At 43.4% G+C, this 26,628-nt stretch overlaps 1 protein-coding gene and 1 non-coding gene across 4 annotated transcripts in view; one reads left to right on the top strand and one right to left on the bottom strand.

Annotated features, from left to right (window-relative positions):
* TBC1D2B (TBC1 domain family member 2B) overlaps nucleotides 1–26,628 on the top strand; it is a 92,588-nt gene that overhangs the window by 24,873 nt on the left and 41,087 nt on the right. For all 3 annotated transcript variants that reach the window (XR_010839740.1, XM_059056805.2, XM_067029444.1), the window contains one exon: nucleotides 6,368–6,533. Coding sequence is in view for 2 of the 3 variants with exons in the window: in XM_059056805.2 (XP_058912788.1) it covers nucleotides 6,368–6,533 (166 nt within the window). In the remaining variant the exon portion in view is untranslated. The remainder of the gene's footprint in view (nucleotides 1–6,367; nucleotides 6,534–26,628) is intronic.
* Nucleotides 5,377–5,483, bottom strand: LOC131754170 (U6 spliceosomal RNA). Its single transcript, XR_009335203.1, has one exon. It is a non-coding gene; the product is annotated as a U6 spliceosomal RNA (small nuclear RNA).

Consider the following 26,628-nt stretch of genomic DNA (forward strand, 5'->3'; position numbering starts at 1 on the left):
AGGAAGGGAGACTGGTTAGAAGGCTGGTTGAGCCTAGAAATCATAGTATCCTTGAGTAGAGTTGCAGCAGAGAAGATGGAAAAAAGTGGGCAGAGTTGGGAGATTGTATGGTGGGAGAACTGGTGGATTAAAAGGTGAGATTAGCTTTGAGGAAGAGGAAAGGCAGAGCGTGCCATCAGGTCCCAGGCCCAGGCAGTTGGCTGGATGGGATTGGAAGGAATACTAACAACAGCCTTGTCCCCCATCCGTCCCCATCCCGCTAGTATTTCTGTTTTGAGGATCAGATGGGAAACTGCATTGTTAAGTGTAAAGTGTCAAGTGTATTATATATACACATGTGTACATACATATATGATATTACTATTTTGAATCGGTTTGGATTGTGTTCAGCCGCAATTAACAGGAAACCTAATAGGGACTTACAAATAGAGATTTATTTGTCTCATGATGGCAGTTCATAGCTGGCGAACCTCCTCCCCAGTGCCATTGAGGGACCCATTATGTTCTCCAGCCTTAGAGTATTAGCTTTCCTCCTCCTGCTAGCTGCCTTTGGGAGTGGCACCTATTTCAAAAAGGAGAAAGCTTTCCTAGAAGCTCTTGCTTTGTGCCTTATTAACTAGAACTGTGTCATGGAGACGCTGGAATGGAGTTTGAGGAGGCCAGTGTTTTAGCTGAGCATGTGGCCACCATCAAAACCAGGGTCTGTAAGGAAGAGCTAGAATGGGTATCAGATAGGCAGCTGGCAGTGTCACATAATTGCCTACGTTAAATTTGTTTTCAAGAGTTCATGTTTCTAGAGTAAGAATCTGTTCATCTGTGTGACTGAAATTTGCAGCTTTATATTAGTCAGTCAAGTATTAGAAAGTGAGATGACTTTGTTTTATCTGATCTGCCTGCCTTCCATCTGCAGCCTGGCCTCTGAAAGTAGGCCACGCCTCAGACACCACTCTGCTTGTCTTCCGTGTTTGGATAGATAAAGACTTAGTTTCAACACAAAGGAATAATTTGCAAAGATAAAATCAAGAGTCTGCAGACCTTCATCGCTGTTGGGAAGAGGCAGCCAGAACCCAAAGGAGGCTTGTAGCGAGAGCTAACAGCCTCATTAAAAACTGTGTGTCCAGCACGTTCTGTTTACTTCGTTTTCCATGTAAACTAATAGGCAAACAAGCCAGGGATAACAAGACTTTGTTTTTTTAAGACTTGCTGAGAGTTCAGGAGTGCAAAAGCCCTCACCATCACAGGAGGAAAATGGTACAGTGAAGATGGCTTGAGGGATGGCCACACCTTTCCTTCTCTGAAGCAGCCTCGAGAGTAACTGCCGCCCTCTCGGCTTGTGTGGGAGCAGGGGGAGGGGAAGGGAAGTGGCTGCTTGTTCCAGTCCTCCCCCCAGTTTGAGCCACGCTCTCTGTGCAAGTGCTGGAACTGGTGGGAGGGAAACCGTAGGGTGGGATGCAGACCCCACATTAGCAAAGCCACAGGAATTCCATGGAATCATTTCATGTCACAGTTCCCTAAAGTCATCAAAGAAGCTGTGCTTTTATATTATCCTGTTTGTAAAATACTACAAAATGCAATGTGTTGTTTTAAAGTGTAAGTCACGGTGATTATCAGCCTTGTAGCTGAGAGGCAGCCAGATCTAGTGCAGAAAGCGAAGGGCACACACCGCTTCCCCCTCTGGGAGCAAGATGCTGTCTGATTCCTTCTGGATGGAAGGTTCTGTGATTCCTAACGTCAGGCTGTGAAAGGGAGGGAGACGATGAGCAGGGTCAGATTCCAGCTGTGTCTCTGGGAGAGCCTGGGGGAGCCTCCTGAAGAAGGTCCAGAGGAGACGGTCCGTGGTGGGCTGGAGTGTGGTGCCTGTGGAGGCAGGCTGGGCCTGGCTCTGGGTGCGATGTGGCACAGTGAACAGGGGGCGGTGGGGGGGCGGTGTGCTGAGCCACTGCAGGAGTGCAGGGCGGTGGGAGAGGGGAAGAGAGGGAAGCCCTGGAGTCAGGTGTGCTCCCCACCCCTAATGCAGGGGGTCTCTTTTTTTTTTTTTTTTTTTTTTTTTTGCGGTATGCAGGCCTCTCACTGTTGTGGCCTCTCCCGCTGCGGAGCACAGGCTCCGGACGCGCAGGCTCAGCGGCCATGGCTCAAGGGCCCAGCCGCTCCGCGGCATGTGGGATCCTCCCGGACCGGGGCACGAACCTGTGTCCCCTGCATCGGCAGGCGGACTCTCCACCACTGCGCCACCAGGGAAGCCCCAGGGGGTCTCTTAGAGGCTAGGTTGGCAGGAGAGGGGCAGTCAGGAGGGATGATGGGCGTGGTTCCTTAGAGAAGGACAGGGGCCTGCTGCCTCCTGCCTGATTTCCTCAGCCTCCAGAAGGCCCTCCCTGCCGCACCATGGCAGTCATTTATTCATTCCTTCAACCATTTTACCAGCATTTATTGAGTCCCTTCTCTGTGGCTGCTGTTGGGTACGCAGCTGTTAGCAAATCAGGCTGGGGTCCAGTTCTCACAAGATTTCCGTCCTTGGTGAGGCGTGGGAGAGAGCAGACAGATGCGTAATTAACCAGACACGTGGAGTGGCCCACCGGGGACGCTCAGACCCGGTGGCTTGCTGCCTCTTCCTTTTGGGGTTAGATGCACACTGTGCCCTTACTTGGAAGATAACTGTACTGCTTCTGACCATGCCTTCACAATCTGGGTTAAACTCACTTTGACAAAGGGAAAAAAAGCTTTTTCAGGTTAACCCTGCTCTGAGTGTCCTCCACCAGCTCCCAGTGGGGACTTGCAGGCTCTCTTTTGCAGTATCTTTGACACACATGGCAATGGCCTTTTCCCAGTGCTTTTCCCTCCTTTCTTGGAGGATGCTGCATCTTGGGCACTCTGTTCTGCCCTCTGCGAGTCTGCTCGTGGTGGAGCTAGGAGCCGGAGAGGAGGGAAGACTCACGGAGGTGTCCAGATGTGAGCAGGAGCCTCCCTCTGTGGGTCCCACAGGGCCCCTGGTGTTAGAACGCGTTCCGTGGGAAGGACTCCTGGAGATCTGGGAATGGCCACGCCAGAATGATAGAGGCTGTGCTGGAATCAGAACCCAGGAAATCTGTAGTCTAAAAGTCGCTCAGAGGTGTCATTTAGGCATTGGAAAATGTTCAGAAATAACAGAGAAGGTCTGAATACCAAAACTCTTCAAGCACAGACTTTTCTTTCCCCACTGCAGCTGCAAGATAAAGCACATGTTCGTGAATCCAATCCATCCTCTTAAGGATTTCAAGGAAATACTGCCCTGTCCTAGTTTGTGTCCTTCTTGAGGAGGTTCCCTGAATGCTAATGTTAGGACATGTATTGAGGGGAAGCCAGCAGCTCCGCTTTTAATTAAGGAAATCTCACGTGGTCTTTTAACAACCAAAAACCAGACAAAACAATCTAGCTAAAACTGGGAAATGGCTTCTTTTTCACGTCAAGTGATGACTTTTAGAAGCGGTTTGTTTTGCCAACATCCTCCCTGGCCTCCGGTCCCTTTTCTGCACCCCACCCCCAGGGCCTGAGTTCCTCAGGAACCATTTCCAGTGTGGGCCCAGGGCTGCTGCCAGGCCTGGGCGTCCTGGTTAACAGGTGCTTGGCTATGCGAGAGCGCTTGTCAGTCTCACCCGCAGAGGGGGCCGCTCCTCACCTTGCTGCCAGCCCACACAGGAAGAAGGGGCTGGACTCTGCTCGAAACGGAAACAGGTGCAGTGCACTGTGTTTATTTCTTGGTTTGGTTTAGAGTTGTAATGCTTTGCCTGTGAGGGGTCTGCGAAAGACCAGCCTCCGGGAAGCCTGGTGTCGGCTTTACCTTTGTCTGAAATAGAGGCGGTGCACCCGTGTGCCCAGTGACCGACACACACAGATGTCGGGTGGCTGCCTCTACCCGGTACAGTCACTGCACCCGCCATGAGGCAGTTGTCACTGCTGGAACAGCTGACTGCCTTCTAGCCCCAGCTCAGGGCTTCTGTGTCCTGACAAATAAAGTAGGTAGAGGAAACTGGACCCGGTTAGTGGTGTTCTAACTTGTTTTTTGTTTGTTTATTGGAACTCTTTTTTTCCAAATGAAATCTCAAGAGGAACTCCAGGATATAAAAGAGTGAAAAGAGGAACCACTGTGGTTGAAGCTAAGAGTGGGACCCCTTTCTTCTCTCCCTCTGAAAATCCCCAAGGCATCTCCTGGACCCCAAGGCTCAGAGGAAAGTCTGGATACCAGGGACTCGATGCATTCGTTGGTGACTTGCATTCGTTGGAGCTTAACATTTTATTATTTTATATCTTTCTCCTAGATGTGTTCTCCTTTAGGGCAAGAACTCTCTCATTTTTTGTTGTACCCTGAGCACCTAGTGCTTCATACACAGTGGTAACTTGAACCAAGAATCAGGAACCAGTGGTGGTTTGTAACTTCTGGCCTTCTTGACTTAATCTTATAATCCATTGCCAAGCCTATAGTTCTTCTGTCTCCCAACACACCCTCTTGCTTTTTCTACTTAGAACGCTACTGTGAGCCAGGTGTTGACTCTCCTGGGCAGGCACCAGTTCCCCTCATGGATACACAGCAGTCATTTCTTGTCACAGCCAGCATACTTTTCCCAGTGTGTTCCCGGAGCCCTTGCCATGCTGACTGTGGTCAAGTTAGTGACCTGCCAACAAAGTGTGAGCCCGTCATAAGGTGTTCCCATTTGGAACATCAATTTTCAAGGGCCCCTGAGTCCAGGATTCCCTTTGCTCTGCCTTCTCTATGAGTGCTCGATGACCTTCACAGTGACCTGTTCTAAGTGAACTCAGGTTGTGTGCTCATCTGATTAGAAAGTAATTTTTTTCCTGGTTATCAGTGTTCAGTGTTCCACTCTGATTCTGTTTCCACTGAAGGAGTGATGGTTGATATTGCCAATGTAGGGATGCTTTATTCAAGGGGAGTATAGATCAAATTGATTATTGTAAAACGATGTTCAACTCTGTTTACAAACATATATATTCTCAGAGAGATTATATCGTTTGGAAGAATACAAAGTATTTATTGTTGGATACATTTTATCAAAACTTTAGAAAAGTAAGTTTTTACTATGGGTCTTATGGGAAATTTTAAGCATCTACAGAGAGAGAATAACATAATATTACCCACATGTTTATTAGATAGTTTCAACAATTAGTATTTCATGACCCATCTTGTTTCATTGATATATTTACCCACTTAATTTTGTTATTTGGAAGCAAATAACATGTTATTTGAGGCAAATATTATTTATTTGTTAAATAACAAAAATGTTATCTTTTTTCTTTTTATTGAATTTTATTTTATTTATTTTTTTATACAGCAGGTTCTTATTATCCTTTTTATACATATTAGTGTATATACGTCAATCCCAGTCTAAAAACATGGAACGCTTCATGAATTGGCGTGTCATCCTTGCGCAGGGGCCATGCTAATCTTCTCTGTATTGTTCTAGTTTTAGTATATGTGCTGCTGAAGCGAGCACCAGAATGTTGTTATCTTGAAGCAAATTTTGGGCATCATATCATTGCAACCTTAAATATTTAAAACATTTACATTTTATTTTATTTTAAGATTTTTTTGATGTGGACCATTTTTAAAGTCTTTATTGAATTTGTTGCAGTATTGCTTCTGTTTTTTTATGTTTTTTGGTTTTTTGGCCATGAGGCACGTGGGATCTTAGCTCCCTGACCAGGGATCGAACCCACACACCCCCTGCATTGGAAGGCAAAGTCTTAACCACTGGACCCCCAGGGAAGTCCCTCAACCACTTACATTTTAATGATACATTCTGAAATTCGATCATGCTTTAGCATCAATGCATTTGCCTATGAATTTACTGAACTGCTATCCTTTATATGCAAACTTATTTTTTCAGTGTCACTATTTGCGATCAGCAAGTATATATATATTCTATTCACCTCACTTTCTTACAGAAAAGAGCATTAGTGTAATCTGGTCTGCACTTTGCTTTTTTCACCTAACAGTTTATCCTGGAAATTGTTCCTTATCAGTATAGGTGAGTGGACCATGATCACAGCTTTATACCAGGTTTGCTGATCTACAAGACAGCAGAGAAGAGCCCTAGCCTCTTCTTTCCCTGGACCGATGCTGTTAACTTGGTGGTTTGAAGCAGGTACCACCTTCCTTTGAGGACCATGGGTCCACTTTAGATGAAAATGGTTGCAGAACATGCTAGCCACCTACAGATTGTGTTTTCATGTAGTACACATTAAAAAATACTATAATATATACTATATAGATTTTTATATAGATTTTTATATAGTATATCAAGACAGTGTACTATGTAGGATATCAAGTTCCCTGTGGAAACTTTGAGTAACTGACACTTGTTTGCCTTTCTTTCAGATTTAATTAACCCGCACCCAAATGCTTCTGCAGAAAAAGCCAGAAATGTCCTAGCTGTGGAAACTGCCCCTGGAGAGCTGGTGGGAGAGCAAGCTGCAAATCAGCCTGCCCCAGGGCATCCAAATTCCATTAACTTCTCTTTGAAACAGTGGGGCACTGAGCTCAAGTGAGTCTTTGGAAAGCAGCATGTGAAACTGAAAATGGCTTATTTCTGGTAATGTATGTTATAATTTTATATATGAAATTATAAAACCACCTGACATTTGTGAAGGCATTTATCACAAGGTACTTTTGCATATTTCGTTATTTTTTTAGCTTGTATGGAATGCCTATTACGTGCCTGTTGCTGTGAAACACTTTCACACTCATGGTTTAATTGATTGACTCTGTGAGGTAGGTCATATGGTTGAGATTTTACAGAGAGAGCAGTTGGCTCAGGAAGAGTCCTTGTCTAAGGTCACGAGTCTCCCAGGCTGCAGAGTTGAATGAGCATCACCACAGTCAATTTGAGAACATTTTCATTACCCCAAAAAGAAACCCCAGTACCCGTTAGCAGTCCCTTCCCCTTTCCCCCAAACCTCTTCTATCCGGCCCTTGCTAACCACTAATCGACTTTTTGTGTCAATGGATTTGCCTGTTTGGATATTTCATATAAATGACATCATACAGTATGTGGTCCTTTGTGTCTTGCTTCTTTCACCGAGCATAATGTTTTTAAGGTTCATCCATGTTGTAGTACATATTAGTACTTCATTTATTTTTTTGTTATAAATTTATTTTATTTATTTTTAGCTGCATTGGGTCTTCGTTGCTGCACGCGGGCTTCCTCTAGTTGTGGCGAGTGGGGGCTACTCTTCGTTGCAGTGCGCGGACTTTTCATTGCGTTGGCTTCTCTTGTGTGGAGCACGGGCTCTAGGCACACGGGCTTCAGTAGTTGTGGCTCGTGGGCTGCAGAGCACAGGCTCAGTAGTTGTGGTGCATGGGCTTAGTTGCTCCATGGCATGTGGGATCTTCCCAGCTCAGGGCTCCAACCCGTGTCCCCTGCATTGGCAGGCGGATTCTTAACCACTGCGCCACCAGGGAAGTCCCCATTTCTTTTTTTTTTTTTTCGGTACGTGGGCCTCTCACTGTTGTGGCCTCTCCCGTCGCGGAGCACAGGCTCTGGACACGCAGGCTCAGTGGCCATGGCTCACGGGCCCAGCGGCTCCGCGGCACGTGGGATCTTCCCGGACCGGGGCACGAACCCGTGTCCCCTGCATCGGCAGGCGGACTCTCAACCACTGCGCCACCAGGGAAGCCCCCCATTTCTTTTTATTGAGCAATAAGATTCCATTATGTGGGTATACCACATTTTGTTTATCCATTCTTCAGTTAAGGGAAATCTGGGTTCTTTCCACTTTTTGGCTACTATGCTATAAATATCTGTGTGCAGGTTTTATGTGGACATAATTTTTCAACTTCTTTGAGTAAATTCCAAGGAACACAATTGCTGGACATATGGTAAGAGTATGTTTAGTTTTGTAAGAAACTGCCTGTCTTCTGAAATGTACCATTTTGCCTTCATTTCTACCAGAGATGAATGAGAGTTCCTGTTGCTCCACATCCTTGCCAGCATTTCGTGTTGTCAGATTTTTGTCATATGATGACATATGATGTGATGTATTTTTCATGTGCTTATTTGCCACCTCAGTATCTTCTTTGGTGGAGTGTCTGTTAAGGTCTTTGGCCATTTTTTAATTGGGTTGTTTGTTTTCTTATTACTGAGTTTTAAGAGTTCTTTGTGTATTTTGGGTAGCAGTCCTTTATCACATGTGTTTTTTGTAAATATATTTTCACAGTCTGTGGCTGTCGTTTAATTCTCTTATATTGCCTTTCACAGAGCAGAAGTTTTTAATTTTAATCAAGTCGAGCGTATCAATTATTTCTTTCAAGATTGTGTCTTTGGTATTGTATCTAATACCTTCACCATACCCAAGGTTGTGTAGGTTTTCTTCTGTGCTAACTTGTAGGAATTCTAGAATTTTGAGTTTTACATTTATGTCTGTGATCCATTTTGAGTGAATTTTTGTGACATCTGTAAGATTTGTGTCTAGATTCTTTATTTTGCATGTCGATGTCTAGTTGTCCCAGCACCGTTTGTTGAAGAGGTTATCTTTGCTCCATTGTATTGTCTTTGCTTTTTTGTCAAAAATCAGTTGACTATATTTATATGATTCTATTTCTTGATTATCTGTTATGTTCCATTAAGGTATTTGTCTATTCTTTTGCCAATACCACACTGGCTTGATTAGCGTAGCTTTATAGTAAGCCTCAAAGTGGAATAGTATCAGTCTTCCAACTTTGTTCTTCTTCAGTATTGTGTTGGATATTCTGGGTCTTTCCCCTCTCCATGTAAACTTTAAAATCAGTTTGTCAATAACCACAAAATAACTTGCTAGGATTTTGATTGGGGTTGCATTGAATCTATAGATAAAATTGGGACAAACTGACAATGTTGAGTCTTTCTATTCATGAGTGTGGAATATCTCTCCATTTATTCTGTTCTTCTTTGATTTCATTCATGAGAGTTTTGTGGTTTTCCTCATACAGATCATATATATATGTATACTTAGATTTATACTTAAGTACTTTGCTTTCTTGGGTGCTACTGTAAATGATGTGGTGTTTTTAATTTCAAATTCCACTTGTTCATTGTTGGTATATAGGAAAACCGTTGAATTTTGTATATTAATCTTATATTGTGCAACTTTGCTGTAATCACTTATTAGTTCCAAGAGCTTTTTGGTTAATTCTTTCAGATTTTCTACATAGATGGTTGTGTCATCTATGAACAATTTTATGTCTTCCTTCCCAATATTTTTAATTTCTTTTCTTTGCCTTATTGCATCAGCAAGGACTTCCAGTACGAAGTTGAAAAGGAGTGGTGAGAGGGGACATCGTTGCCTTGTACCTGATCTTAGTGGAAATGCTTCAGGTTTCTTACCATTAAGTATGATGTTAGCTGTAGGCTTTTTGTAGATAGTCTTTATCAAGTTGAGAAAGTTCCCTCTATTCCTAGTTTACTGAGAGTTTTTTTTTCTTATTTGTTTGTTTTTTTGTGGTACTCAGGCCTCTCACTGTTGTGGCCTCTCCTGTTGAGGAGTACAGGCTCTGGACGCGCAGGCTCAGCAGCCATGGCTCACGGGACCAGCCGCTCTGTGGCATGTGGGATCTTCCCAGACTGGGGCACGAACCCGTGTCCCCTGCATCGGCAGGCGGACTCTCAACCACTGCGCCACCAGGGAAGCCCTACTGAGAGTTTTTGTCATGAATGGGTGTTGGATTTTGTCAGATGCATTTTCTGCATCTGTTGATATGATTATGTGATTTTCCTTTTCTAGTCTGTGATGTGATGGATTACAATAATTGATTTTATTTTTTATTTTAAAAATTTATTTATTATTTTTGGCTGTGTTAGGTCTTTGTTGCTGCGCACAGGCTTTCTCTAGTTGCAGCGAGTGGGGGCTACTCTTCGTTGCGGTGCACGGGCTTCTCATTGTGGTGGCTTCTCTTGTTGCGGAGCACAGGCTCTAGAGTGCGGGGGCTTCAGTAGTTGTGGCTCGTGGGCTCTAGAGCACAGGCTCAGTAGTTGTGGCACATGGGCTTAGTTGCTCCGTGGCATGTGGGATCTTCCCAGACCAAGGCTTGAACCCATGTCCCCTGCATTGGCAGGCGGACTCTTAACCACTGTGCCACCAGGGAAGCCCCCAATAATTGATTTTAGAATGTTGAATGAGTCTTGCATACCTTGGATGAATCTCACTTTGTTGTGAAGTATAGTTTTTTAGTATATTTTTTGAATGTTATTTGCTAATATTTTGTTGAGGAGTTTTGTGTCTGTGTTCATAAGCGACATTGGTCTGTAGTTTCTTTTTTTATTCTTGTTTTGGTTTGCCATTAGGGGAATGCTGCTCTCATAGAATGAGTTAGCAAGTATTCTCTCTGCTTCTATCCTCTGAAAGAGATTGTAGATAATTAATATAACTTCCTGGGACTTCCCTGATGGTCCAGTGGTTAAAACTCTGTGCTCCCAGTGCAGGGGCCCGGGTTTGATCCCTGGTCAGGGAACTAGATCCTGCATGCCACAACTAAAGTTCCTGCATGCCGCAACTAAACGATCCTGCACGCTGTAACTAAAGGTGCCATATGTGACAATGAAGATCCCGTGTGCTGCAACTAGGACCTGGTGCAGCCAAATAAATAAATAAATATTTTTAAAATTAGTATAATTTTTTTCTTTAATGTTTGGTAGAATTCATCAATGAACCCATTTGGACCTGTACTTTCTGTTTTGGAAGGTTATTATTGATTCCATTTTAAAAATAGATATAGGCCTATTCAGATCTTTAATTTCTTCTTGTGTTTTGGCAGATTGTGTCTTTCAAGGGATTGGTCCATTTCATCTAAGTTATCAAATTTATGGGCATAGAGTTCGTTGTATTTCTTGCGTATCCTTTTGATTTCCATGGAATCTGTAGTGATTTTCCCTCTTTAATCTCCGATATTAGTTAAATAGTGTCATTTCTTTTTTCCTTAGTTAGTCTGGCTAGAAACTTATCACACTGATTGATCTTATCAAAGAACCAGCTTTGGTTTCATGTTTTTTTAAACATTTATTTAATTTATTTTTTGGCTGCGTTGTCTTAGTTGTGGCACTAGGGATCTTTCATTGTGGTACACGGACTCTTCATTGTGGTGCATGGGCTTCTCTCTAGTTGTGGCATGCAGGCTTCTCTCTAGTTGTGGCCTGTGGGCTCCAGAGCACGTGGGCTCTGTAGTTGTGGCATGTGGGCTCTTTAGTTGTGGCACATGGGCTCAGTAGTTGAGGTGCATGGGCTTAGTTTCCCCATGGCATGTGGGATCTTAGTTCCCTGACCAGGGATCAAACTGGCATCCTCTGCATTGCAAGGTGGATTCTTAAGCACTGGACCACCAGATAAGTCTCTGGTTTCATTTTTTTATGTATTGATTTCCTGTTTTCAATTTTATTGATTTCTGCTCTACTTCTTATTATTTATTTTCTTCTGCTTACTTTGGATTTAATTTACTCTTCTTTTTCTAGTATCCTATGGTAGAAGCTTGGATAATTAATTTTAGATATTTTTTTCTTTTCTATTATATGCATTCAATGCTATAAATTTCCCTCTAAATTCTGCTTTTGCTGCATCCCACAAATTTTGATAATTAATGTTTTCATGTAGTTCGGAATATTTTAAAATTTCTCTTGAGATGTCTTCTTTGACTCCTGTTAGTTGGAAATGTGTTGTTTATTCTTGAGGATTTTCCTATTACCTTCTGTTACTGATTTCTGGTTTAATTCCACTGTGGTCTGAAAGCTGATATTGTATGATTTCTGTTCTTTAAATTTGTTAAGGTGTGTTTTATGGCCCGGAATGTGGTTTGTCTTGATGAATGGTCCATGTGAGGAAAATGTATATTCTGCTCTCGTTGGATGAAGTAATTTATAGATATCATTTACATGAAGTTGATTGATGGTGTTGAGTTTGACTGTGTCCTTATTGATTTTTTGCCTGCTGGATTTGTCTGTTTTGCATAGAGGGATGTTGGAAGTCTCCATCTATGATAGTGGATTCATCTATTTCTCCTTTCAGTTCTATCAGTTTTTGCCTCACATAGTTTCATGCTCTGTTGTTAGGCACATACATATTAAGAATTGTTATGTCTTCTTGGGGGATTGACTGCTTTATCATTATGTCATGCCCTTCTTTATCCTTGATAACTTCCTTTACTTTGAAGTCTACTCTATGTGAATTTAATATAGCTCTCTTGCTTTCTTTTGATTAGTGTTATTTAGCACAATATATTTTTCTCTATTTACTTTAATCTATTTGTGTCTTTATTTAAAAGTGGGTTTCTTGTAGACAGGTGGGTTTCTTGTATAGTTGTGTGCTGATTTTTGATCCATTCTGATAATTTCTGTCTTTTAATTGGTTCATTTACACCATTGACATTCAAAGTGATTATTGATATAGTTGGGTTAATATATACTGTAATTGTTACTGTTTTCTATTTGTTGTCCTTGTTCTTTATTGCTATTTTTGTCTTCCACTCTCTTAACTGCCTTTTGTGGGTTTTGAGCATTTTATATGATTCCATTTTCTCTCCTTTCTTGGTATATCAGTTATACTTTTTTTTCTTTTTTTTTTTTTTTTCACTTTTTTAGTGGTTGCCCTAGAGTTCCAATATGCATTTACAACTAATCCAAGTCCACTTTGAAATAACGGTATCCACATCACAGGTTGTGTGAGTACTTTATAACAACAAAGTAATTCCAATATCCTCCTCTAGACCCTTATATCATTGCTGTTATTCATTTCACTTATATATAAAGCATACATAGCACATATACACATAATATGTATACATAAGCATACATAATATATGCATAATATAAGCTTGCACATATATAAAATGTACATCAGTATACCATATGTAACATGTATACATAAGCGTACATTGTTGGTATTATTATTTTGAACAAACTGTTACCTATTAGATCAATTAGAATAAGAAAAATAAAAGTTTTCATTTTACTTTCATTTATTCCTTCTTCAATAATCTTCCCTTCTTTATGTTAGATCTGAGTTTCTGACCTATATTATTTTTCTTCTCTCTAAAGAACTTAATACTTCTTGCAAGGCAAATCTACTAGCAACAGATGCTATCAATTTTTTTTTTTTGGTCTGAGAAAGTCTTTTTTTTTTTTTATTCTCCTTTACATTTGAAAGATAATTTCACAGTTTACAGAATTCTAAGTTGGTGGGATTTTTTTTCTCTCAACACTTTACATATTTCAGTCTACTATTATTTGCATGGTTTCTGAGGAGAGGTCAGATGTAATTATCTTTGTTCCTCTATAGGTAAGGTAGTTTTTTTCCTCCGACTTCTTTCAGAATTTTTTATCTTTTGATTTTCTGTAATTTGAAAATGGTATGCCCAGGTATGGGCTTTTTGGCATTTATCCAGCTTGGTGTTCTCTGAGCTTCCTGGAGCTGTGGTTTGGTGTCTGAGGTTAATTTGGGGAAATAATCCATCATTATTGTTTCAAATATTTATTATTTTCCCCTCTCTTCTACTTCTGATATTCCCTTTATGCATATGTTACACCTTTTGTGGTTGTCCCATAGTCCTCAGATATTCTGTTCTATTTTCTTTCCTTCCCCCCCCCCCCAATCTTTGTTCTCTTTGTCTTTTAGTTTTGGAGGATTCTACTGAGATATCTGTATGCTCAGAGATACTTTCCTCAGCGGTATCCAGTCTACTAATAAGCCCGTCAAAGGCATCCTTCATTTTTTTTTGCAGTGTTTTTTTTTATCTCTGGCATTTCTTTTTTGTTCTTTCTTAGAATTTCCATCTCTTCTTACACTGCCCACCTGTTCTTTTTCTTTTTTTTTAACATCTTTAATTGAGTATAACTGTTTTACAATAGTGTGTTAGTTTCTCCTTTACAACAAAGTGAATCAGTTATACATATACATATGTTCCCATATCTCTTCCCTCTTGCATCACCCTCCCTCCCACCCTCCCTATCCCACCCCTCTAGGTGGTCACAAAGCACGGAGGTGAACTCCCTGTGCTATGCTGCAGCTTCCCACTAGCTATCTAATTTACATTTGTAGTGTGTATATGTCCCTGCCACTCTCTCACATCGTCACCGCTTACCCTTCCCCCTCCCCATGTCCTCAAGTCCATGCTCTAGTAGGTCTGTGTTTTATTCCCGTCCTACCACTAATCTCTTCATGACATTTTTTTTTTCTTAGATTCCATATATATGTGTTAGCATACGGTATTTGTTTTTCTCCTTCTGACTTACTTCACTCTGTATGACAGACTCCAGGTCTATCCACCTCATTATAAATAACTCAGTTTCATTTCTTTTTATGGCTGAGTAATATTCCATTGTATATATGTGCCACATCTTCTTTTTTTTTTTTGCGTTATGCGGGCCTCTCACTGCTGTGGCCTCTCCCGCCGCGGAGCACAGGCTCCGGACGCACAGGCCCAGCGGCCATGGCTCACAGGCCCAGCCGCTCTGCGGCATGTGGGATCCTCCCAGACCAGGGCACGAACCCGTGTCCCCTGCATCAGCAGGTGGACTCCCAACCACTGCGCCACCAGGGAAGCCCGCCACATCTTCTTTATCCATTCATCTGTTGATGGACACTTAGGTTGCTTCCATGTCCTGGCTATCATAAATAGAGCTGCAATAAACATTTTGGTACATGACTCTTTTTGAATTATGGTTTTCTCAGGGTATATGCCTAGTAGTGGGATTGTGGGGTCATATGGTAGTTCTATTTGTAGTTTTTTAAGGAACGTCCATACTGTTCTCCATAGTGCCTGTATCAGTTTACATTCCCACCAGCAGTGCAAGAGTGTTCCCTTTCTCCACACCCTCTCCAGCATTTATTGTTTCTAGAGTTTTTGATGATGGCCAATCTGACCGGTGTGAGATGATATCTCATTGTAGTTTTGATTTGCATTTCTCTAATGATTAATGATGTTGAGCATTCTTTCATGTGTTTGTTGGCGATCTGTATATCTTCCTTGGAGAAATGTCTATTTAGTTCTTCTGCCCATTTTTGGATCGGGTTGTTTGTTTTTCTGTTATTGAGCTGCATGAGTTGCTTATAAATTTTGGATATTAATCCTTTGTCAGTTGCTTCATTTGCAAATATTTTCTCCCATTCTGAGGGTTGTCTTTTGGTCTTGTTTATGGTATCCTTTGCTGTGCAAAAGCTTTTAAGTTTCATTAGGTTCCATTTGTTTATTTTTGTTTTTAGTTCCATTTCTCTAGGAGGTGGGTCAAAAAGGATCTTGCTGTGATTTATGTCATAGAGTGTTCTGCCTATGTTTTCCTCTAAGAGTTTGATAGTGTCTGGCCTTACATTTAGGTCTTTAACCCATTTTGAGTTTATTTTTGTGTGTGGTAGGGAGTGTTCTAATTTCATACTTTTATATGTAGCTGTCCAGTTTTCACAGCACCACTTATTGAAGAGGCTGTCTTTTCTCCACTGTATATTCTTGCCTCCTTTATCAAAGATAAGGTGACCATATGTGTGTGGGTTTATCTCTGGGCTTTCTATCCTGTTGCATTGATCTATATTTCTGTTTTTGTGCCAGTACCATACTGTCTTGATTCCTGTGGCCTTGTAGTATAGTCTGAAGTCAGGGAGCCTGATTCCTCCAGCTCCATTTTTTGTTTTCAATATTGCTTTGGCTATTCAGGGTCTTTTGTGTTTCTATACAAATTGTGAATTTTTTTGTTCTAGTTCTGTAAAAAATGCCAATGGTAATTTGATAGGGATTGCATTGAATCTGTAGATTGCTTTGGGTAATAGAGTCATTTTCACAATGTTGATTCTTCCAATCCAAGAACATGGTATATCTCTCCACCTATTTGTATCATCTTTAATTTCTTTCATCAGTGTCTTATAGTTTTCTGCATACAAGTCTTTTGTCTCCTTAGGTAGGTTTATTTCTAGATATTTTATTCTTTTTGTTGCAATGGTAAATGGGAGTGTTTTCTTAATTTCACTCTCAGATTTTTCATCATTAGTGTATAAGAATGCCAGAGATTTCTGTGCATTAATTTTGTATCCTGCTACTTTACCAAATTCATTGATTAGTTCTAGTAGTTTTCTGGTAGCATCCTTAGTATTCTCTATGTATAGTATCATGTCATCTGCAAACAGTGACAGCTTTACTTCTTCTTTTCCTATTTGGATTCCTTTTATTTCTTTTTTTTCTCTGATTGCTGTGGCTAGAACTTCCAAAACTAGGTTGAATAATAGTGGTGAGAGTGGACATCCTTATCCTCTTCCTGATCTTAGTGGAAATGCTTTCAGTTTTTCACCATTGAGAACAATGCTGGCTGTGGGTTTGTCATATATGGCCTTTATTATGTTGATGAAAGTTCCCTCTATGCCTACTTTCTGCAGGGTTTTTATCATAAATGGGTGTTGAATTTTGTCAAAAGCTTTCTCTACATCTATTGAGATGATCATATGGTTTTTCTCCTTCAGTTTGTTGATATGGTGTATCACGTTGATTGATTTGCGTATATTGAAGAATCCTTGCATTCCTGGAATAAACCCCACTTGATCATGGTGTATGATCCTTTTAATGTGCTGTTGGTGCCCACCTGTTCTTGCATGCGGTCTACTTTATCCATCAGGGCCCTGAGCATATTAATCATAGTTGTTTTAAATTTCCCGCCTGAGACTTCCAACATCCCTGCCATGTCTGGTTCTGATGCTTTCTTGTCTCTTCAAACTGTGGAGGTTTTTGCCTTTTGGTATACCTTGTAATTTTTTGTTGGTAGCTGAACATGATGTTCTAGGTAAAAGGTAACTGCTGTAAATAGGCTTTTAGTAATACAGTGATGAGGTGTGGGAGGTGAGGAAGTGTTGTATAGTCCTATGATGAGGGCTCAGTCTTTTAGTGAGCTTGTGCCTCTGGAGTTTGAACTTTGCAAGTGTTTCTCCATGTTTTTATTCCTCCCTTAGGTGGGGCAGGATGGCTAGAATGGGCTGGAGTTGAGTATTCCCCTTCCCACAGGTCAGTTAGGCTCTGATAATACCCAGGTTAGTCTCTGGTTAATAGTTTTCCTGGAAGGCAGGCCTTGTTAAGAACAGAGTACTCTGGAGTATTTAAAAATTATTCCTTTTCTCCTCTCCCTGCCAGAAGTCAGAGGGAATTTTTCTCTGGTATTCACTGTGGGAACCTGGTCGAGCTCCTGGAGGTAACTCTCACAATATTGTGGGGACCCCTATGACAGGCCCCCTGGAGTTTTTAACACACAGTTGTCTGTACTGAGCCTCCAGCAAGTCATCAATTACAGTGAGTTTTCCTACCCTGGCACTGGTTCCTTAGGTGGTCCTCTGCTCTAGGAAGCTGTGACTCCCTGTATTGGCCTGTCCTTCCAGTATTGGGGATAGCAGTTTGCCCTGTGTCCTCCCCTCTCTTACGGATCCAGGAAGTGGCTTGTTCCTTAGGGTCACTGTTTCCCCATATTCTCACTCCCTGAGCTGCTGTGTTCCGGCCATTCCGTACCTTGCTCCTCACCCAGGACCTTCACTCATGGTGTGTCCTTCTGCTTGGGGTGCCCCGTGTCATCTGATTCAGTCCTTTGCCAGCCAGTGCCGAAGGTAAGGTGGGAGGGAGGAGGCAAGGTGGGGCTGTCTTCCTGGGTGCCTGCAACGGGAGCAGCACTGCTTTCATTGATTTCAACCTGTTGGACTTCTCCTTAAAGAAAGGGTTCTATGCTCCTAAAAATGTTGGAAAGCCACCAAGAGGTTATCCCTTTCTTTCACAGGTTAAGAAGCTGAGGCTTAAGAGAGGTAATGAAACCACAGAAATGCATCTTGGTGGGGGGCTCTGAGGAGCTCCGGTTCTTTATGTTTCAGCACAGGAAGAATTCTGTGAGAGGCAAAGTGATAGATAAGAAGTGATTTATTAGAATAGGACACTTGTGAGGTTTACAAGCAGGTGGGCAAGAGGGTGCCTCCCCAAGAAATTAGTGGGCTCCAGTTTTATAATCAGAGGAAAAGAGGGGAGGGGGAAAAGACCACCTTCGTCCTCACTCTTTGAGTCTTCCATCATTAACTCCTCTGACATGTTGGGAGGGGGAGTTTTTGACCCTATATGGCCCATCCAGGACTGTCACGGTCCTATGGAAAAATTATTTTAGGTCTCAGTATAATGAGGGTCTTTCACTTTGAAATGTCACTTTTCCCAAATTATTGCTTTTTATGTGTGCAGAGCACATCCTAGGGATCATTAACTTACTGACATCACAGGGCAGCATGTGGGTCTCATTCCACCATTGTTTTATTGTTTTGGGATGTGTCTCATGCTTCTGTTGCATGGTTTTGTTGCTAAGCAAGCCTGCTTGGCTTTGTTGCTAGGGAGGCCTGCTTTCTTGAGTGATCATTAACTTACAGGGGTCTCCCATACTTTTTTCTTTACTTACGATCCCTTAGTGGAATTAACTATTTAATCATCCACTTTGTCCCTTTACTCTGTCCCTATCAGTAAAGTGACCTGCTCAAGACACATAGCAGATGGATGGCAGATCTGAAAGGCACCTTGGGTGCCTTGATTTGAGCCCAGTGTTCCTTCCACCTCTCATTGTAAGAACATATTCAGGAAACCCTTGATTTGCCAGATTTTCATGCCTAACTAGCCTCATCTGCCCTCAAAGTTAGATAATGGAACGGGGGGCAGACAGACCTGTAACACTGGCGGCTTTCTGATTATGGAGTGTGTCCAACCTAGGAAAGTGAGCACGTGCCACCTTTGCTTGTAACAACTGACCGTTCACTTTCAGGGTTAAAGGTCACTTGGAGTTATCTTCTGTCAGCTGTGCCTTCCCACTGTAGCCCAGCGATTAAGAGCCAGACAGCTGAGTTCAATTCAACTTAAAAGCTGGATAACTCAGGCAAATTACTTAAGTTTCATTTGTAAAATGGGGGTAATAATCATACATACTTCGGGAGATCAACATGATGATGACAACTTAAGCTGACCCTCACTAAGTACTAGATGAGGGTTAGTTGTTGCCATTTTGGGGGGAGACACAGCTCATGGCAAAGCCATTCTCCACGGAGGTCCAGGGGGCCACTTCCTTTAGAAACCCTGATGTTTATTGATTGGCATATGGATCTTAGGTGTTTATGGTTTTTGTCTTTTTTTTACTTACAGCGTGCTTAACGAAGGTTTAAATAAGATGCTTTAGGTGCGTAGAGAGATTTTAATGACCATAGAAGTATTAAAACAATATTTCTATACTATAAATTTGTGGCTCAAAAATTACATATATTTTATATAAATTTAAAACAGTGTTTTAATTAAAGTGTTGTCATGGCTTAAGGGATAATTTTTTGTTTAAGTTTTTTAAAAAAATTTATTTAATTTATTTTATTTTTGGCTGCATAGGGTCTTTGTTGTTGCACACGGGCTACTCTAGTTGCGGCGAGTGGGCTTCTCATTGCAGTGGCTTCTCCTGTTGTGGAGCACAGGCTCTAGGCGCGTGGGCTCAGTAGTTGTGGCATGCGTGGGCTCAGTAGTTGTGGCACACGGGCTCAGCAGTTGTGGCTCCATGGGCTCTAGAGGGCAGGCTCCGTGGTTGTGGTGCATGGGCTTAGCTGCTCCGTGGCACATGGGATCTTCCTGGACCAGGGCTCAAACCTGTGTCCCCTGCATTGGCAGGCGGATTCTTAACCACTGCGCCTCCAGGGAAGCCCCTTCAGGGATAATTGAATGCTTGTCTGCTGTGCTTTTATTGTGTTTATCAATACAGTTGAAACTCTCTTAACCAGCTTCCATTCCACCAGCTCCCCTATTTAACTGACATTCTAAATTCCCTCTATAGAGCTGTAGTCTCAATGACCGCACGAGATTAATGGGCTACTGCAGGGCCCCCTGTGCCTCTGCTCCCACCAGCCACCCGCAAAGTTACTGATAGTCGGCTGGCTTTGTTCCAAACTAGTTGTTCTTGTTCTTGTAATTACATAATTCAGTGAAATACTTGGTAAACCCATAACATATTAAAATGAAACGTTTATTCTGTGAAAAGTAAGTTGAACGCTTGGGGGAAATTTGATAACGGTGAGTCACTAAAAAATTGCCAGGATGTGGGTGGCACAGTTGTGAAAGATAGAAGAAAAAATATTGTTCAAAACCTATAAAGATTCTATACTTAGATTGTTTCACAACTGTAAGTCCCCATTCTACTTTTTAAAAGGAGCAAAACAAATTTGGAAAAGTTAGATGATGTCTTATGGGTGTGATTTATCCAAAAAAGATACCAGGGAACTGTGGTCAGTAGCCTCAGACTCAAGAAGAAGCCTTGGCTGGCCTACATCAGGAGGCCGGCACACCAGCGCACACTTACTTGTGCCTTTATAGGTACGTGTGTTTATTTTAAGTTACTGTTAAGTGGTTTCCTGCTTTAACCAATGTTTTCATTAATCTACTAACAGTCCAGATCACTTCAGATAAAAGAATTCAGGTAAAAGCTCTCATGTGCAGTTCTGGCTGGTCCATGTGTGAGTCTGCATGCTTGGGGGTGGGAGTGGGAGTGTGTGCCCTGAAGCCTGTGCAGAGTTTAAACGAGATGGGTAGGCGTGGGAGGTGTGCTTAGGCTGCAGCAGTGCTGCAGGTTATGTGATGGCAATGAGCATTGCCGTGTGGTTCTGTGGGCCTGAACTGCGAGTCCATTGCCAGGTGCTCAGCCGTGCCTGACATGTGGCCGGCAGCTCCAGGGTCTAGCTCTACCTCTGCTCAGGAGTGGGGTCACGCCGTGGCTAGTGCTCTTTGTAGTCAGCCTGGGTTTTGGAATCACAGTCCTGCTACTCATTAGCTGTGTGATGTTGAGCCAGTAACTTAACTTCTCTGAGCTTTATATTCTCCATTAGTAAATTGGGGTGTGTGTGTGTGTGTGTGTGTGTGTGTGTGTGAATACCCTTCCCCAGTGGGTGGGTGTGTTAAGGTTATAAATGAGAACTGCCTAGCTCAGTGTCTAACTCATTGTAAGTGTGCGGTAAAAAGTGGTCACACGATCCAGTCCTGTTGGTATTGCTGCCACTGTTGTTACCCTGCCTCTGTTGAGCCAGCAAGTGAAGTGGATCTTTACTTTATTATCCATAAATAAAGTAGAGGGTGCCTTTCTGGAGGATGGGCGTGAAGGCTGGGGTGACTGGGAAGGTGTGCTTATCCTTCTGGGCTTGCCTCTGATAGGTCTTCTGCTAGCCGCTGACCTGCTCTGACCTTTTGTTTTTTTGCTTCCCTCTTGACCCCTCAGGCCAGGTATAGTTATTTGTGTGCATGGCTGGTGTTCTCAGGAGACTATTCTGGTTTTGCTGGCTAGGACCATGCCTGGTGGCTCATCCCCAGTTTGTAGCAGCGGGTGCAGCCCAGACCAAAGCAGGCAGATAGTTGGTGATTTTGAGGAAGTCTTTCATGCCCAGTAACTGTAACATGGTATTTATTTGTGGTTTTCCTTGTAAGACACAGTCTGTCTATACCAAGACACAGAATTTAGTCACTATGCTACTGCCCCACGCTGATGTTTTAAAGCCAAGCCTCCTGGAGAGGGAAGCATGAAGGAAGGTGACCGGCTTCCTGGCTGGCAGAGTTTCAGTGATTGCGGGAGTTGGCTGGGCTGTCTGCGCCTTGCTGCGTTAGCGCCCAGTCCTCTCCGACAGCTCCTTGGGGAGCAAGGGTCATGCTCAGCAGCTCTGTCCCAGCAGTCCTCTCCACCTCCACTGACCACACACTTCGGGGGGCCCACGAATCAGAAGGGCCACGGTTGCGTGACACCGCTCCATGAAAATTGCTGCAGTGGTGAGAGGAGCGATGGCGTTGGCTTATAACCCTGGCTGGGATGTGTGGTCATCCTAGTCAGCATGGGAAACAGGCTCAGAGAACTTCGGTGCCTTGTTCAGGGTCACTGAGGGAGAGAGTAGCTGGCCCACATCTGCCATTGTATTTAGAGTTGGGGGCTGGGAAGGGGAAGCTGCCTGCACCCTGTACTGTCTGCCGGTCCTGGGCCCACCTATGGCAGGGGCCCTATACTCTCAGTGACCCGAATAAGTTCTTGCCACTAGTTCAAGCCTTTCGGGAGGCGTCTCATTGCCTTAGGCCGCAGGCTACACTGCTGAACGTGGCATTAGAGGGCCAGTGGGCTCATCTCCCCTGTCTCAGGCCTGCTTGGCCTCTTTCATTTCTTCAAACACACTGTCTTCCCTACAGGCCCTGGTCAGGCTGACCTTTTGCTGGGAGGGCTCTCTCCTCCTGGTGACTCCCAGTCACCCTTCAGGGGAGCCTCGTTCCACCCACCCCTGTGCTTTTTCTTCACAGCCCTTACTACCACTTGGAATTATTCTGTTTCTTTGCATTCTTGTCTGTGGTCCACCTCTCTGGTGGGGCTGGGGGCTTCATTGGGGGGGCAGGGACCCTGTCTGTCCTGGCTGGGTGTATCCCCATCACCTCACATGGTACTTGGCATGTGGTGGGTGTCTGGAGCCTACCTGAGGAAGGAATGATGAGCGAAGGGCTCAGTACCCTTCCCAGGGCAGAAACACTGTTCCTGCTGCTCGGGGTTTGTCCGTCCTCACCCTGTGCACACATGCGGGTGGCACTGTCCACACCCTCCTGCCAGGGGCTGCAGTTCCATGGGTGCTGTATTTGCTATTTGGCCTCCTGGGAAGGGGTTTCCTTCTTTTTTTTTTTTTTTTTTTTTCCCTGCAGTACGCGGGCCTCTCACTGTTGTGGCCTCTCCCCTTGCGGAGCACAGGCTCCGGACGCGCAGGCTCAGGGGCCGTGGCTCACGGGCCCAGCCGCTCTGCGGCATATGGGATCCTCCCGGACCGGGGCACGAACCCGTGTCCCCTGCATTGGCAGGCGGACTCTCAACCACTGTGCCACCAGGGAAGCCCGGGGTTTCCTTCTAATGAAGTGTTGTTCACCTTCTTGACTGGGAATCCACAGCAAATAATATACATTCATACATAAATGTACACTGTTTGTAAGCACACAAAACTGAAACAGAAATTTCATACAATTTTAACTGTTATATCTAGTAAAGCTGAGTACTAATTTCTCTTCCAATGTTATTAAAAAAATTCCCATCATGACCCTCGAAACTGATTTCATGGCTCTTTAATTCTATCTCCTGGCCCGCTAATGGGTTGCCACCCATAGTTTGAGAAGCACTGCTTGGAAGGCTGCCTCTGGTTGTGTAGCCTGCCCCCCCCACCCCCCAGTCATCTTTGCATCTTCCTCTCCCCCCTCCTCTGTGACCTGGGTACTCCATTGGATAAGAGGTAGTCCCTCCCTGCCTTTGAGGTACTTAGGAGTCCTCAGGGGAGACAGGCAGGTAAGGAGTCCTGTCATAAGGCACTGTAGGGTGCAGTTGAGGGCTGAACCCAGCATGTCATGCCTCCCCGGGTGCACTGAGCGGGTGGTCGGGGAGAAGGTTGGGGAGGGCAGGCTGTGCCGTGGAGGATGAGGTGGGACCTGCCAAAGGGAAAGGTAAGTACAGAGACTCACCTATGCAAAGGTGTGGAAGTCAGAACAGGGTTTCATGAGTTCACAGATTCATGTGCTGGGAGCTTAGGGTGCTGGGTGGAGGTGATAATCAAACAGTTGCTGAAGAGGCCGGGAGGCCCAGGGTGAAGGGATGGGGTAGTGTCTGTCCTCTGGGCAACAGGAAGCCGGTAGAGGTGTACCTGCCTGGAAATTCTATGATGAGGTTACTTTTACTTTGATTCTTTTTTTTTTCTTTTGAGGCAGTGCACATTTTATTAGATGTGTGTTCTTTAGAATAGGTGGACTCATTATCCACGTTAAATGTATAGGATATTTTGGAAAGGGCCTTTCTTACTTTTTTTAAAAAAAAATTTTATTTATTTATTAAGGCTGCCCAGGTCTTAGTTGCGGCACACGGGATCTTCATTGTGGCATGAGGGATCTTTAGTTGCAGCATGAGGACTTGACTTAGTTGTGGTATGCATGTGGGATCTAGTTCCCCAACCAGGGCTTGAACCTGAGCCCGCTGCATTGGGAGTGCAGAGTCTTACCCACTGGACCACCAGGGAAGTCCCTGGAAAGGGCCTTTCTGATGTCACTTCTTCCCCTTATGTCAACAATAAATATATTTTAACTCTAGCTATAATGCTCCAAACTTGAATGCCTGTTGAAATACGGACTGTAACAAAAAGTAGTCTTGCAAAAAGCCCATGGTTCAAAGGGCAATAGCTTATTGGAGAGTGGTTGTGTTCATTTGCTCTGGCTGCTGTAACAAATTACCATAAACTTGGTGGGTTAAAACAACATAAATTCATTCTCTTAGAGTTCTGAAGACCAGAAGTCCAAATCAGTCTCACTGGGCTAAAGTCAAGGTGTCAACTGGGCTGGTTCCTTCTGGAGGCTCCAGGTGGGAACGCGTCCCTGGCCTCTTCCAGCTCCTGGTGGCTGCTGGCATTCCTTGGCCTGTGGCCGCATCACTCTAATCTGCCTCCCCAGTCACGTCACTTGCTCCCCTTCTTATAGTGATATCTTCCTCTGCCTCTGTCTTATAAGGACACTTGTGATGACATTTAGGGCCGTCTCAGATCATCCAGGGTCATCTCCCCATCTCAAGATCTTAATATAATCACATCTGCAAGTCCCTTTTGGTTATTTCTCCTTTTTTTTTTTTTTTTAATCATTTCAAATAACATTGTCCTGGTATCCCAGTACATACGTCTCCATGTCCTTGTGAGAATCTGTCTGAAGAACTGATTTGTGCAAGAGGAGATACTGCATCATCTTTATTAGGATAGCTATTGCCAATCAGAGCCCCCCCCCACCTCCACTTTTTGTTTCTCTTGACAGGGCTTGTAGTTAGGAGGGACGGAGCTGATTGGCTGCCCTTGGCAATAGCCTGCTCTCCTTCTTCCCCCTGTCTTCCTGACATGTACAAGGTAGTAGCAGAGGCCAAAACTTGGCTGGGCAGGGTGTTTGTAGAGCTGTGAGCTCTTGAAGGATTTAATGAGGCATTTTCCAGCCATCTGTCAACTTTTAAAATTCTAGCTGATATCAGAGTTGAAATGAATGTTGAAAAAAATGATTACTGTTTTAGGTGGACATTTTAAACTGTATGTAGAGAAATTGAACTGAAATATGTAAACCTAGAAACAGGTTTTCTTATTAATTATATAGATTGCTGGTATTTGGTTTCTTTGTTTGTTTTTAAATTTTCATCAGAGTATTTACAATGAAATAGGATTTACAATGTTGTTGCTGGTGTTTGTTTTTAAAAGTTCAGCCTGAACACTGCAGCTATCAAGGTGACATTTGGTTACCTGGTGGTCTCCTGCTTTTCATTTCAGATCAGAGTAGCTGAGTGTTTATTGAACAAAACAGCAGGCACCTAGCACCATGCCTGGAAGGACATAGAAGTTGCTCTCAAAGGTTTGTCAGATGACATTGGGTTTTTAAAGCACTGTATGAGAACGGCCTCGAGCATCAGCCAGCAGAACCCCGTTTAAACTGGCATTGAATTCTAATTAGTGCACAGGCAGGACACCTGGTCAGTGCAGAGGCCTCTGCTGACCGGAGCAGATAGGACGAGTGATTTGAGAAGCATATACTTTACTGACCCCCATGTTGCACAGTCACAGAATTGGGTTTTACCACTAAGATCTAAAGCAGGGATTGGCTCTATAGTGTTTCAGCTTAACGAGGTTTTCGCTTTGAGCCAGATCTGGTTTCTTCATCACCTAAGGCTTGGCAGGTGGTACCTCCCCCAACCGAGGCTCAGTCCCTCAGCCACAGGTGAGAGCATGGCATTTGTGCAGGTGGGCCTCGTGACAAGGCAGGGATGGCAAGACCATGTTGGGGAGAAGGAGGGCGTGTGGAAGTTCTGAGTAAGTTGCTGTTCTCTCTCCCCAGGCATGTTCTCTTCTTCCCTGTTCTCTCATTCCTCCCTCCTGTATCCACCGTTTAAGGACCAGGGCTGAGTAGCACAGTTTGAAGGCTCGGGCAAATGGCAAGGAGAATTTAACTCCTCAAATCGATGGTGATGGTAGTAACATGCCACACGTGAGTGAATGCTGCTGTGAGACCCTGGCTGTAAGTGGGGCAACTGAGATTTTATAGTGTAGTGGGTCCAGTGTACTCAGCTAATTGTATCAGAGAAACGAGCAAAAGTATATGGAGCATTTGTGAAAGTTTCTTTTTTTCCTGAGCAACTATTTTGAAATAGCTTTCTCCACAATTCTGTAATTTTTATAAAATCAGACTTTACTTCAACATTGCTCATTGGATTATAGTGGGGATTTTACTAGCATTCCTCTATGCAGTTCTCTGGGAAGATGTGTAGCATGGTTGCCAGGCACTAGAAGAGACTTAGGAAATAAACAATACATGTAACAAGCTCTACATTGTTTGTTTGCCAGTTCACTCTTGGTCCCAGTAAATAAACCATAAGAAAACTTTTACCAGGTGTAAACATATAAGCAGGTATAATTGCCAGGTTCCTGGTGACTCCTGGTTAAAACAGAGTGATGGAAACTTAAATGTTTTAGGTAATTTCTCTGCATTCTTCTAAATTCTTAAAGCACTTTAATGAAATTCAAATAAAGCAAAAAAAATCATGTTTTCAAAAACGTAAAACACTGAAAATAACTATTTTACATGAGAATGTCATCTGA

This window comes from Kogia breviceps, chromosome 3, assembly GCF_026419965.1.
Source record: "Kogia breviceps isolate mKogBre1 chromosome 3, mKogBre1 haplotype 1, whole genome shotgun sequence".
NCBI classification, from domain to species: domain Eukaryota; kingdom Metazoa; phylum Chordata; class Mammalia; order Artiodactyla; family Physeteridae; genus Kogia; species Kogia breviceps.